This window comes from Nyctibius grandis, chromosome 8 (assembly GCF_013368605.1).
Source record: "Nyctibius grandis isolate bNycGra1 chromosome 8, bNycGra1.pri, whole genome shotgun sequence".
NCBI lineage: Eukaryota > Metazoa > Chordata > Aves > Nyctibiiformes > Nyctibiidae > Nyctibius > Nyctibius grandis.
The window spans coordinates 28,997,729-29,011,943 of NC_090665.1; the positions used below are offsets into that span (position 1 = coordinate 28,997,729).

Consider the following 14,215-nt stretch of genomic DNA (forward strand, 5'->3'; position numbering starts at 1 on the left):
GGGTCCCATTTAGGAGGGTGATGGAAAGGCCCATACCACTACTGTAAATAATCTGCCTACAGTTGCAAATGTCCTCTCGGCAGAAAGAAACAAAGACTGGTCTAATGGTATTCAAAAAAACTTTAAAGTGATTTGGCTTTTTAACTGAAGATAAAACCCACACAGAATAATCATCAGAGTGGACGGAATCTATCTGAATCAAGTGAAGTTTAATAATCAGATGCCCAGAAGAAAGAATTCTGCTGAGCTCCTTAATGATATATCTTACTGCCACTGCATGACACGTGTTTACGTGATCAATTTAGCAATCTTTGATTTACAGTGCTATCTATGGCACAGCAAAAGTACTGTGCAAGTACTGTATGGTGCATATTTTGTGCTTTTTAGTGAACTTTGCTCAGATTGAACTCTGTATTACTAGGTTTCTCTGTCGCTGCTGGCTTGTTTGAAACTGGGCTGGTAGAGGCCTTTGCTAGAGAGCTATTAAGGAGTGGTAGGAGGTATAACTTATAGCAAAAGATGCTTGATGTAAATAAACCTGCTTAAATTCCTAGTTCAGAGGGAAGTTCCCATGCGACTCTGGGTATGTTCTGCCCCCATTCTCCATCTGTAAAATCGAATGTCCTTGTCTGAGTCCTCTGCATATTGTGAAGATAAAAGCTGCCAAAGACACTAAGGTGTGTAGATTGGTTATGAGAGTAAAGTATATCAGTAATGAAAATATTTATTTTGATATCAAGGCCTTACAAGCCTCTAAACTGTCTTTAGAACTTCAGCAATGGTGGATTAAGTCGTCTTAATTAAGGGTGGCTCAGGAATGTAATTAGGAGCATTTCTGTACTGATTTTCATTTCTAGGATGCGTTGTACCTGTGAAGTTGTTATCATAAGAGTGAAGACAGTGTGTCATTTTGTGTTATACTTTCTTTGTCAGTTAATCTTTTCATTTTATGCTGAGGTAATTTGTCTGATTCATTTCACTACAAATAAATCTGAAGTATTTCAGATGTATGTCAAGAAGTAGGAGGAAGCGATTTGATGGAGCTTCCTAGGAGAAGGTCACAGGCAGAAGTTAATTGGTCACACTGGTATTAACAACAAATGGCTGTGGAAATACTTAATTTGCCATGAAAAAAATCAATTGCCATGAAAGAGCAGCATATATAAAAATAAAAGAGGAATCATTCACAGGTTTTGTTAAGCAAGTATAGTAAAAGAAATAGCCTTATATTCTTGGAAAAAGAATAATATTTTTAATAAGAGGAGAAATGCCACAACTACAATCAAACATTTATTGGATTTTTTTTCCACTGTAGTGCTTACAGTTGCAAGTTAAACTTATTTTATTTCATTTTCATCAGCATTTAAATTTCTGATTTATGGTGAGAATATCAGCCGTCTAGATATAAAAACATTACTTGTGCTTGTAATTAACTGAATCTGGAACTATATAGGAAAAAATTCATACCTAATACATTTCTCCTAAATGCAGGCATATAAATAGAAACTATTAAAAAAAAAAACCCAAACAAAAAAACCCAAAAAAACCTAAAAAAACCCCAAAAGCAACACCAACAAAACCAAACAAAAAAACCCAAAACAAACCCCAAACCAAAGCCAGCGCAACAAAACAAACCTGTTATCCCTGCATCCTACCTACATGGGAAAGGAATTCTAAAATGGATTTTTTTTTTTCTTTTTGTGTATGCTGAGTGTTAACCAAGTCTCTGGCAAAAGTTCCAGTGGGAAGGTAACAGGCACATTTCTATAGTTGGGCTGTTACAGCCCCAGGCATACATCAAGTGTCCGAGTCTTGTTTGGTATAATACGTGTGCTCTTGGTCATGTGATGCATTACTGAATGTGCAGTCTTCCCATTCACAGTGTATCTGCATCTAGTCCTTGTAAATAGAGATGAGCTGAGATGTTACTCCAGGATCCATGTTGTGATTTAAGAAGGCAATCAGGGACAAATGATGGGTTTGGTACTTTCATTTCTCCTTCCTTAAAGCACAAATGCATTTAGAAATCTTCCTTTACATGCCTATGGGCATCTTTTAAAAGACCTGGAAGCTTCTAATTCAGGTAAACTTTAAAATTTATAACCCGTTGTCAACTTTTGGATCCAATCTAGAATTAAAGCATAGGAAATATTCCTTTGTGATTTATCTACATGAATTGAAGGAGTTTTTCAGGTTTGAAGCTCCAGTTGATTTACTGTTTTACTATTTGTAATAGTGATAAATTCTAGTTGTGCTAAAAAAAAGTTTAGATGGCTATATTCAGAGAAGTAAAGCTCACTGTGTGTGTTCAGTTTTGGTCTTTGAGGAAATAAAAATTAAGGCCACTGGGCTTACGACAAATTTGGGACAATAATGACAAAAACAGTATCAAAAGACTCTGCAACTGTAGTTACAAACCCAGGATTCTGCGAGCCATGGAAATGACATTGTGTATGTGAATAATCAACCCTATTTGCTGAAATCTCTGAACTAGTATTGTAGGAAGGCTTTTAAGTCCTAATCCTGCATTCCAAGTCTTCCTAGGGATAGGACAAGAGGGACCTGCTGCCAGCATTGCTGTGAGATAGCTCAATTACAATGACTCAGGTGCAGAGAACCCTAAAGGTATGTTATGAGGTGACAGACTAGATTTAGATGCTGGAGAATACAGTATACTTCCTGCTAAAATATTTCACTCTTTTTAAGGCAATCACTATGCTAGGAGTTCAGTAGCTTTCCTTTTTAGTGGCACAAACATTTGCAGACCTCCACTATAATAGCATTGTTTGTTCTTTACTTGAGTGTCATCAAATGAATTGGAAACAATGTAGATGTTGGTTATGTCAGGAGAATAAAAGCATCCTTCCCCCAACACAGCCACACACCAAATCCAGTTCTTGGCTTGGTTCTGAGGCTTAAAAAAAAAAAATAAATAGTTTTAAGGATCTCCCATCACCAAATTTCTTGGGACATAAAGGAGACCTCGGCTAAACCTTCAGCTCTTACTCAAAGGCAACAGAACTTTGAAAATCTAGTCTATCCTCCCAGTGCTTGGAGAAGGGCTGAACTTCTAGTGGGCTGGCAGGGAGCTACTTGCTCAGTGCAACTTCTCAGTTGCTTCTGACCTAGTCCTTCCCCACACAGCTCTCTTTCCTGGTGATCACACTGTTGTAGGGACCCCTCTTGCATGTCTTCATAATCACAACCTGCTGGGATGTTTTTAGAGCACACTGTCTGCCTCCTACCACTGCAACAAAGAATTCCACAGAGGTGCGTGAAAAGCTGTTCTGTTGAGAAAAGTGCTTTCAAGTAAGAAGTCAGCATAATTATAGGACAAACTAGTACTAGGCTGCTGCCTGTCAGCCAAGAGAATTATTGTTTGTGTCAGAGATGGAGTAAGGAGGGAAGTGGGTGGGAGATAACTGGAGGAGGTAATCTTGGTGACAACTTTGCCAAAAGATTGTGTGTAGGAGGACAGTGGAGGAAGAGGAGAGTATGGAGGACGATGCTATTGAACTGAAATAGAGGAAGAAACCTCAAAAAAGGATGATGAAATTTTCCAGAATCTAAAGAAACAGGAACACTTCATCTTTTCTGTGAGTGCTAATGGATAGTACCAGTCAGTATGCCCGGACCCAGGGAAGGAGCTGATTGTGTACAGAGCCCCGTGGTATTTGGAAAAGGCTAACTGCAGTTAATAAGCACCTACAATCATCATGTGAGACTCTCTATGCAGTTTAATGTTAGCCCTATGTATTAGGGAGGCACTAGGCAATAAGATTTGTAGGAGTATCTCTAAAAGGTAGAAAAAGGCCTTTGATGTAGCAGGCTTCTGGGAATAAATTGAGGACAAAACAGCATGGAAGATAAGTGAAAATAAGGAAAGTGATACTAATGGGGCTGAGCAGCTTGTACTGTTCTGAAGTGATGTGTTATGGTAGAAGTCGGGTATTAAATTCTGTGCAGGACCTAGTGAAACTGAAGAGCTTTTAAAACTATTTACTGTTATTTTGAAATTCTGATTCAACAATTGCTATCAGAGCAAAACCCATATGCTGTGGCTTACATCTATTGAGTATAGCATGAAAGGGATATCTGGAATTAGAGAAACAAATACTCTGCAAGATATTTATTGTGCAGTTTGATAAAATTCACAGTATGGAAGCCTGCATTGTGTATTCTCTAATTCTAGCTGACCAGAAAATATAACAGATAGCTTTACTCTGTGTATCAAACTGCATATGTTTAGCTCTTGTCGACATTTTAATCTTTTACAAAGTAAGGTAGGACTTTTAAGAAGGGACCATTTTAACCCAGACAGAAGGGCAGGGGTACTACCCTACCTGAAAATGTTTTGTTCCAGCTCATGAGTCCGTTGTTGGTCCTCCCGATTCTGCTTTTGCATTTCTTCTTGCTCTTTCGGAGTGAGAGAACTAAGGCCATCCAAGAGCCATTTTTCTCGCAAGGCCTTTTTCTGATGGGGGAAAAATACAAGTAAGTGAATATTAAAAGTTAAGCTATTCAATTATTTACTGTATGTGTCTTGATACCATAGGTGTGATCCACATTCTTGTGCTGGATCCAGCATAAGGCAACCTGATAGCAGTGAGTGCTGCTGAAAGAGAAATACTAAAACACATTTGTGTTTTAAGATTGGCTTAAAGCCAAACTCATCAAGAACAATATCCCACTTTATTAGTCCAACAAACATATACATAGAGGATGTCATTGCTACCTGTAACAGATTAATATTTGTAAGTGGATCCAGTGGTGTGTTTGTCTTCAATAAAGCAAAACAGTTGTATCAAAGTGTCCATATTACAGACTCGTGCAGAATGCCCCAGTCAGAAACGCTATAGTTTTATTTCAGTAGCCCTGGTTTCTGGGGTCATGGCATTGCATAAATTCTAGGAGGGAGTATAAAAGGTGAAAAGTTTCTGTAAATAAGGTTGTATAAGGGAGAGAGATCTCTAGGGAGTTAGTGATGCAATGCTGTCTCTGGAGTTTACGAGGAACTTGGGTGATTATGGTAGTGAACTCGCATTTCATCTCATGAGGATGTGTGGGAGAAGAGTGGGATTGGAAAGGTGGAGCATGTGTTGCTGATGTCTGGTTAGTGTCTCAGCAGACCTACAGTGTGTTTAGAACTGCTGTTGTAGGGACAATCCAGGGCTTACATATTTAGGTCCTGACCTGTTGAGTGCCTGTGGAGTTCTTTCTGTACAGTAGCAGCTTATAAATGGGTGTATTGCATGTGTACAGGTAGAGTGGATCTCTCAGCTGTGTTTTCAAATTTTGAAAAATATGGCTGTACGCACTGGTTGCTTCCTACAGCTGCTTTACAATGTGAAAAGTGGCATCTGAAAGTCATCAGAGTCTCAAATATTCCTGATGTAAAAAAATTCATGGAGATAAGTTCATATTTATAGTCTAGAGGTTGTATACCATGCAAACTTCTTATGCTCTTTTTACTCCCTTCAGTCTAACTCAGGAATATAAATCCAGTTGCTGCCTTGGGGAAGAAGTGGGAGTCAGGGCTCCTTAGAAAAACTCTCAACAGGGGAAAAACCCCAGGCATATAAGGTTTGTAATTAACCATGAATTTTCCATTTGTAATTTAGATTCCTTGAGCTGTCTGATTTCCATGTTAGATTTTTTTTTGTTTGTTTGTTTTTTCCCCTATATAGTTTTGTTAATTGTAGGATGTGGATGAAGATTGAACTGGATTTTGACTGTTGCTGCTTTGAGGCAGAGCTATGCCCAGCACTGGTGAGAAGGCTGTGTTAACCTCAGTGCTGCTTGCAGCGGCTGTTGGAATCCCTGGCTGCATCCTGTGTGTTGAGTCACTTAAACTGTTGCTTCCTACACTTTTTTGTTTACTGTATACTTTACATGAGGTTATTACTGAGGCCCTGCTGATGGAGGAGGAGGCATGTAGCTAAACGCAATTTTCCACTTGCTTGATGTGTGACATATATGATGTGATATAAACTGTGGCTAAAACAGAATGCTTGGAATTCTGTGGCTCTCCACAGTACTTCACTCCCGCCCCACTGGAACATAGGAGCAATGTTTACAGTTGCCTTAGCCCCGTGGGACAGTATTCTGTCTCTCAACACTGGATCCTAGGAAATCTGTGGGAAACAAAGGCTGTTCAAGACTGATGTCCTGAGCCTTGACTCTGTCTGTAGGATCACTTGGCAGCGCTTGCTGGCAGTTGTGTCTTAGGTTCAAATTGAGATAAATGCAGATTTTAATAGAATGGTTTTACCTGATCTCGTAGATGTATGTAGTCCAGTGTTGACACAACTTTTATTGACCACAAAATACTGTTTTCTCAAGTTGGAGGGAACACAGTTATTAATTCCCTTTCAATCAAGCGTTTAGATTTTAATGATAAGTAGGGCTCCTAGAAAAGTGAGATTTTAATCCTGGCTGGAACTGAATTAGTCTAGCATTGCTGTCTCCAAAAATAAATCTATAATTCCTTGTGAGAATTACAGTGGCGCTGGCACTGTAGACTTCAGAAACCGGTAACACCCATTGAAATCAACAAAAGCTTCATGTGCATATAGGACTAGGCCCAAGAAAACAAACTCCCTAAATACAGGCATAACACAATAGTGTTATTTTTGCATTTTCCTAGAATAGTTTGCTGCTGCTTGCAACTAAATGCCATGTAATCTTTTAAATTTAATTAGCCACTTTTGAAAGAATGACACATTGCCTACTTTGGAAACAGCCTTTGAATAGAGAGTTTCAAGACTGCTCTACTGAGGCATTGTCACAAGCCAGTGCAGGTGCAGCTGCTTGGGTTCTTTCTGCTTGGGGCTGTTGGGTTCTTTCTGCTTTCTAGCATTTCCTTCTGCTGTAAAGTGTCTCTAGCTCAGTATTAGGCTGTGCGTGTGTTATAGCACTTATATGAAAGCACTTTCATTTTGCATTAGGCTCAGTGTGTTAAGGGAAAGGGTTGCTTATACATTGTGATGTGATAAGACCCTGGGAAAGGCCAGAGTGATGGAAAGAAATCACTTAATTTTGTAGTTAGTGGTGACATCAGGAGTACTGTGACAATATTCTGTAATTCTGTGAATATTGTCTTATGCGCGCTCCAGGTGTAGTTCCACTGTAATCCTGAAGAAGATTGGAGTGACAGTGAAAGATTCATCCTTTGCTGGAAGGCACAGGTGTTTTGAGTTTGTGGGTCTTGCTCTCCCGGTGGTATGACAGTTTACCTTATGGCATGTTGGGGGAGGCATAAATAACTTTCACAGAAGATGTAGTTCAACACTGTTAACTCCTGGAATAAGGTGTGTGACCAGCACCTACAAGGTAGCACTAATGGAGTTCAGGCATGTCAGAAGCCAAAAACTTAATAAGCTAAACTAGAAAAGCTTTTGGAAAGTACATGCAAATCAGTGCTGACTATGCTTTTCAAGCTACTCTGTCTGGTCCTTTCCCTTGTTGCCTCGGTGAAAAGGATTCCAGGCAGGAGGAAGAATTAGTTGCTGGTGCATCTAGAATTACTTGAGGATTAAATTTCCCTTGTACTCTCCCTAGCAGCCCCCATTACCCCTTGCAGTTTGGTGAAGCCCTGTCCACATAGGTGTCTCTATTTGCTTGCATGTCCTCCACTTCATGGTAGAGGTGCAGATGTAGGGAATAAATATTCCTTCTCCAGTATAGTTCTACCAGTTAACGAAGATCTGTTATGATACCTTATCTGTCTCTTTCTAGTAAGAAGTTAGCTTGGGGACAGCAAAGAAAGTTATTGGGAAGCTGGAGCAGAGATTCCTATTTACAAAAAGGAAATTAAAACAAAGCAAAACAACCACCTTTTTATAAACCTATTGCTAAGGGTTATAAATAGGAATGAAGGACAAAATAAGGAACAGGGTAGTGATATCCAGTTAACAGGAACATCTATATGACAGTGAGATTTACTAACCTGCAATAGTTTCCTAAGGGACAGGTGTGAGTTATGTTGAATAGGTCATGGAGCTCTAGATTTCACTATGCACAACTGGTAGGAGTACAAATGAATGAAATCAACCTGACTCGCTAGGGAAATGAGCCCTCAATAACATTTACCGAAGTGCCTAGGCATTTTAGAAGTCTAAATCTGTTTTAAAGCAATTTCTGCACTAGATTCTTGTGGTGTTTGACTCCATTGCAATACCTGAATTAGTCTGAAGCACGAATGTTCATTAAAGGACAAGACTTCCAGGGCCTCAAGCAGAGGATGTTCATATAGTAACATTGCATCTGATATTAGGTGCCTGTCTCAGTACTCAGTTGAAAAAAGTAGTCTCCATTTCAGATGCTCCAAATAACTAATGATATGTATGTATTTATACACCATACAGATATATATCTTTAAATGTAGGCTTGATCCCTCTTTGTCAAGTGAATAATTTCCTCTACAGATCCTTGATTCTCATATATACTATGACTGATTTTAATTTTAAAACTTTTCTGTATGATATCTATACGATTTTTCATAGAACAGGCAAACAAATCACATCCTCTGTCTTCTTCCAAAGGAACAGTGTTTTAGCAATATTTTTTCCAGGATTGTTTTAGCTTCTATAAAATTCCATAAAACATCTTCAGAATAAGTGCAAGGTGAGTTTTTGTTTTCTTAACTTTGAAACTCCATTGTACCTATTAATGTTAGCTGAAGGCATGTACTAAATCTGTAAGGAAACTGCCCTAAGAATCTGCCCACAGCAGTAGCGAGGATTAGCTGGTTGTCTAAAACAGATCAGTTTATCCTCCTCAAAAGAAGGGCAAAAGAGTCATTCTGAATTTATGGGCATGGAAACTTGAAACATAAATTGCAGTACTCCATGTAACCATGTACTAAGTTGGAGGAAGACAGTCACATGTTTGCTGCTCATTAGTTACAGGACTTGGAAAGATATTCCCCTCTTTTAGGCAAGACATTACTCAATTGTTCAAGCCTGTCCTTATGGTCACTACTTTCCAATGGAACCTAACCATAGATGACTTTTGCATTGGCTTGCTTGGCCCAGTGAACTAGTTTACCATAACTTCTCATTTTTTTGGCTTGACACAAAAGAAGAGGGTGGATGAAACCCAGGATCAGGTCTATTTTGAAGAGGAGTCTGTTTTAAATATGCTTCTCCCACATTTGCTCAAGAAGACACACCACGCTCCTGATGTTGCATTCAACATATCTTTCTTGAAACTCTTTATCCACTCACGTAATTAAGAGGGTATGTAAAATACCAAGTCTTGCATATTTCTGGAAGTGTAGATTTTGTCTGTCTCCCTAAGTGACATGTACTGCCAAATTATGACAGACATTTAAAGAATGGTGGTGTTGGGTAGAAGTTGCTGCAATTTCAAATGTCTACAGAGGTGGATCATTTAGTTTCTTAGTAATTTGGACTTTGAAATCCTGAGGCCATATTTCAGGACAATATTTGCAGCATTTATGCTTTTTTTTTTTAAAAAAAAAATATACAGAAAAAGGATTATTTTACAAAATAGTAATTAAACAAGCTGACAAAAGGCTGTAGCCAAATAAAAACATGTTGCCTTTTTTCCAGAAAAAAAGTGCAATTAGACCTCTATGATTGTGCTGCACCCTGTACCAAGTGAGATTGCTGTAGTGGAATTAAGGAGCGAACACACCCAGTCTGAAATATGAGGCTTAATTTTCAGCTGTGAGTTATTCCTGGTTATGATCTCACTTTATGCCATGAAAGTGATCAAATAACGTTAGCTCCTGAATGTAATTTTTTTCAAAGAGTGATGCTTATTAAAGTCAAATGGACTCCTGGCAAGACTCCAAAAAGCTGTGAAAATTTGACAGTAAAAGCATGACTTAAATGCATGAAGATTTGCATTCCAAAATCCAAAACCTTTATTCATGCTGAACAACTTGAGACTATCTTTAGTTACATAAATCCAACACTTTACTTACCTTTAAATGTTGGTGTTTCATTTTTTCCTCTTCGACTTTTAGACGTTTCTGTGTAATTTCTTCTTGCAGTTTTCTTTTGTCCTACAAATTAAGATAACAATAAAACTTTGTTTAGAGAAATTACTTGTTGCTAAAAAAAAATTGTTTGTGTTGTTCAGTAGGGTGAAATCAATCCATTCATATAAATGCTTATTTTAAAGCTTATAGGGTGCTCAGGCAGTGCATAATTCTTAGCAGCAACAGCTCATGTGTCCTATGCAGGTATAGTTTCCAATATTCTTTCTCTGAAGTACATTTAAACATGCTAATTACCACAAAGCAGGGATGATCCAAATTAAAAATAATTTACTGTTGGCAAGGGTAGGGGAAGAAAACAGGAAGAAATAATGCTTGAGCACAATTCTACGTGCAAAATGAGGGTAGAAACTTGTCCTGACCAAAATTCTTAAGGCAGCCCACACATCATTTAGGAGAGGAAAGAGTCTGCATGGTCTATGCTATGCAGCTGTGATACATCATTAAATGAAGTGGCCTATTGGTGAATCCAGCACTGAGTTCATGTACCTCATGGCTAATAGCTGAAATAAACAGGAATAAATACAGACATAGAAATCTTTTTCATGAGTCAAATAGTGGTAAAGATGAACACAAAGAAATGTAGTATGCTTCATATATGTAGTTGTTACCTCTCAATTTAAAAAAAAACAAAAAACAAAAAACAAAAAACCCAAGATTTTTGTCTGTGCAAAGGCTGTTTTCATGGCTGCTGAACTTCAGAAGGAAAAAACTCAAGTAGTACTGATCTATCATAGTGCCACCTTCATTCTCTTTGCTACAGATTGTAGAAAAAAGGAAATGGGTGAACAGGCTCTGAACGCTGGCAACACTTGAGCCTCTTGTTTCTTTGGATAACTGCTTGTCATGTGGAGTATCCTTGTGGCTCCTGTATATGAGGCCAAACACTGATTTAGTACTTTGTCTCCTCAGCAGCCAGTGGGAAAGGAATCATGCCAAAGGAAACTAACTTTTACTCTTATAAGCTGTATTAATAGGCTATTCTCTTGGTCAGCCTTAATGCTATAAAATCCTGTTATTGAACATGGCAACTTTTGCACTCATTTCTTGGTATGTTTTAGGGAAGTAAATCAAATCATCTGTTCTGTGCAGAAGTGTTTGCTGACTCGAAGCTAATCACCCTTTCCTTTCAGTTAGAACAGATAACTGATAGTTTTGGTTTTTTTTAACAAGAGTCTGTTTTCAGACAAGTATGGTTTAGGAATGAGTTAAGTTCCTCACAAATATAGAAAGAGACTTGGCTGTTCAGCACACCTGAGGAACCAGCTGTGCCTAAGGAGTGTAGAAAGTCAGTAAGGAAGTGCTGGGCATAAGGCTGGGAGTTGTTCTCCACTGGTTCCCTAGGGTCTGTGATTTGGAAACAGGAAGGGCCGTAGCGTGCTTGGCTGAATCACTTCACTGTTACTGGAAATTGGAAATTAGCAGTGGGAACACAGACTATAGGGACACTTTGTTGAAGGATAGGAAGTAGAAGAAACCACCTAGCCTTCTGGAGATCGAGGGCAGGACTACAGGCTGGCCAAGCACAACTAATAGTATGCTGGGATTTAGTAGCTGAATGAGTGTCAGTGATCTCTTCTCTTGCAGTCTGTAAAGTGCCATAGCCATCATAAACACCATCTCTACTTTACAGTTTTTCCTTGATGGTGTTAGTCTGCCTCTTTAATATACCAAACAGAGCAGGTAGGGATCTTGCCTCAAGATACATGCTACCTTCGTCTCTGTAGTGGTTTTGAGTTTTGCCAATGCTCTTTGATACATTTAACAAAGCTACTGATTTAAGATCACTACAATATGTAACTTTATTGCAATGTCCCTTTTTAGAGACTTTATCCAAGAGCTGCTATGCTCGATTTTACTCAGCCAGTCCTGATTTGGGGGACATAGCATCTGGTCTTTGACCTTCACACCTTTCCTTAATTAGGAAATATTTCTGATCTCATTGTATAAATGGCCTTTAAGCAACCCATCATTAGATGAGCAAAGTGTGACAAGAGCTTGTGTTTACAGATTGTTACAATTCTTAAGGAAACAGATTTTTTTTTTCTCTTTAGTAAAGTTCTGGATAAGATTCTTAGCCAGAGAACAAACTCTGATTTGGTTTATGCTATTAAAAAATATTCTAAGTCAATTTAAATATTCTTTTTGTACCTGTGGAGATGTGTACTAAGAGTTTGAGTAGTCTGAAATGAGAAGTGGTACACAAAAATACTGTGCAGAAAGAAATCGGAGTGTAAAGGTGCAAATAACTGCATTTTAAAATAACTGCATAATAAGGAACCTGTTCAGCAATGAAACTTTTGCCTTTTTGTTTTGTTAGAGCTCTATGTTTCTTTTGCATCTGATATTTTTTTTTCTCTTAAAGTTTTCTACTTCTATTCTTTAATGTTCTAGCATGTTTTAATTTCACTGGTTGATAATAAACATCCATTATACAATTATCCGTATTAAATAGGTTGAAATAGATTGTCTTTTATATATCTAGTCAAAGAAAGCTGAAGGTCTAATGCCAGAAGCAAAATTCAAGGAAGATGTATGAGGAACCTTTTTGAACCTTGTGTTGCCTGAATAATTTTTGAAACCTGTTAGGACACTTCCTACAGTGTATTCTGCTATGCTTTGTCTGCAAATTGTGTCTTGTTGTACAATGCTTTGACTATACATCTAATGGAATAAATGTTTATTCCTAGATAGCTAAGGGATCCATACTTCTACTAAACTTCATACTCTGCCCCTGTAGATAATCAGGTTGCTGGCAGAAGTCCTCTAATCCTCTCTTATTATGCTTTGTTAACGTGGGCAGGATTTGCTTTTTATGAAAGAGCACCTTCATCCCTTCCTCTCTGTTGTGCATCAATGCAAGGTGAGACTTGAGCCTTGGTCCTAATTTTCACTCCTACTGAAACACGTAGGAATCTTTCCTGACTTTCGAGCATTGAAGAGAATTGTGTTCTAAACTGGATCTCTCTGAAAGGAAGGGAAACACATCTATGGAGCAGTGTCTTGATAGGTACCTTGTGTGCCAAGTCCATTAGTTTGTGTCAGTGTTCCACTGTGGTGCCAATGTTGTTCTGCTTGGTCCCATGGCAGATGGCATGTACTGCCAAAGCCAATGGAGCAGCTAATGTTTTAGCTGTTGTATTTTTGTTTTTGTACAGTTTTCCAGAAGTAATGCTTTGTTATTGAGAGGTCTTATCTGGAGCTATGGACACTTTAGTCTGATGGCATGATTCAAATCTTTAATCACAATTCAAATTTTCTGTAATTTTTGTTTTCCTATAGAAAGGAGGATATGATGAGAAAGGATTAAGCCCAAGGTTCCTCTTTGACTTTTTTGTCTCTACGTTTGCCACAGCAAACACTAAAGCTTTTCTATTTTGTGATACAACAGTTTCTCTAACAAAATGGATGCATTTGATTTTTTTACTTGTTATATTCTATATATACCAGCAGTAGGTGGAAGCTGCATAACAGAGAAAAACAGTTCAATTTCAAAGCCATGGGCACACCGAAATCTTAAAGTAATAATCATAATACTACTACTACTACTAGGGTTTTCCTTTTTGCTTTGCTACATAGAGAAGATATGAAAAAATATGAAAACCCCTAGTGCCTCTGTGAGAGCCAGATGCTGTAAAGGAACCAGGCATTTAACAACAGAAACCAGCCAGGTTTTAGTGTGAGTGTAGTTGTTTACTGCTCTGAGAACTCCTTCCTATCCTCTGTTAGATCCTTTACAACAGCAATATTGTAGGTAGCGCTTGAAATTCCCAGGTATGTTGCTTGGGACAAACCTTCCCAGAGCCACTGAGTAACTTGCAATTTTAATGTGTTTTTTTCTTAGACAATGCGTACTGCAGATTTTTAAACCTGATAACTTCACCTTATTTAGGCTCCTTTATTTCTGCAGTTCATTATAACGAATACACTAAATGTTTCAATTAAATGCTCTCACTGATGACAGTAGAGAGCAAATAGTTCCTTTACGCAGCATGTGTAATAAATGAAGTCATGGCCAGAACCCCAAAATGATTTCCTATTTCTTGTAATGCACGACACTGGAAGCTCTCACAGTTTCTTAAAAAAATACTTATGCACTGTTCGTCTGGAGGCAAAGATGCAGCCAGGCTACGCTAACCCTAGTATGTTCATAGGAGTCCTCATCAGGCAAGCATGCTGCCTCATTCC

General features: G+C 38.3%; 2 protein-coding genes across 9 annotated transcripts in view; one reads left to right on the forward strand and one right to left on the reverse strand.

Moving 5' to 3' along the window:
• Nucleotides 1-14,215, forward strand: part of FRRS1 (ferric chelate reductase 1) — a 96,491-nt gene that overhangs the window by 36,960 nt on the left and 45,316 nt on the right. The window lies entirely within an intron of this gene.
• The window catches only part of PALMD (palmdelphin), a 28,344-nt gene that overhangs the window by 12,582 nt on the left and 1,547 nt on the right, over nucleotides 1-14,215 (reverse strand). The window contains exons 2-3 of the mRNA XM_068405726.1: nucleotides 9,953-10,033; nucleotides 4,344-4,474 (exon numbers count right to left, since the gene is read on the reverse strand). Coding sequence (XP_068261827.1) covers nucleotides 4,344-4,474; nucleotides 9,953-10,033 — 212 coding nt within the window. The remainder of the gene's footprint in view (nucleotides 1-4,343; nucleotides 4,475-9,952; nucleotides 10,034-14,215) is intronic.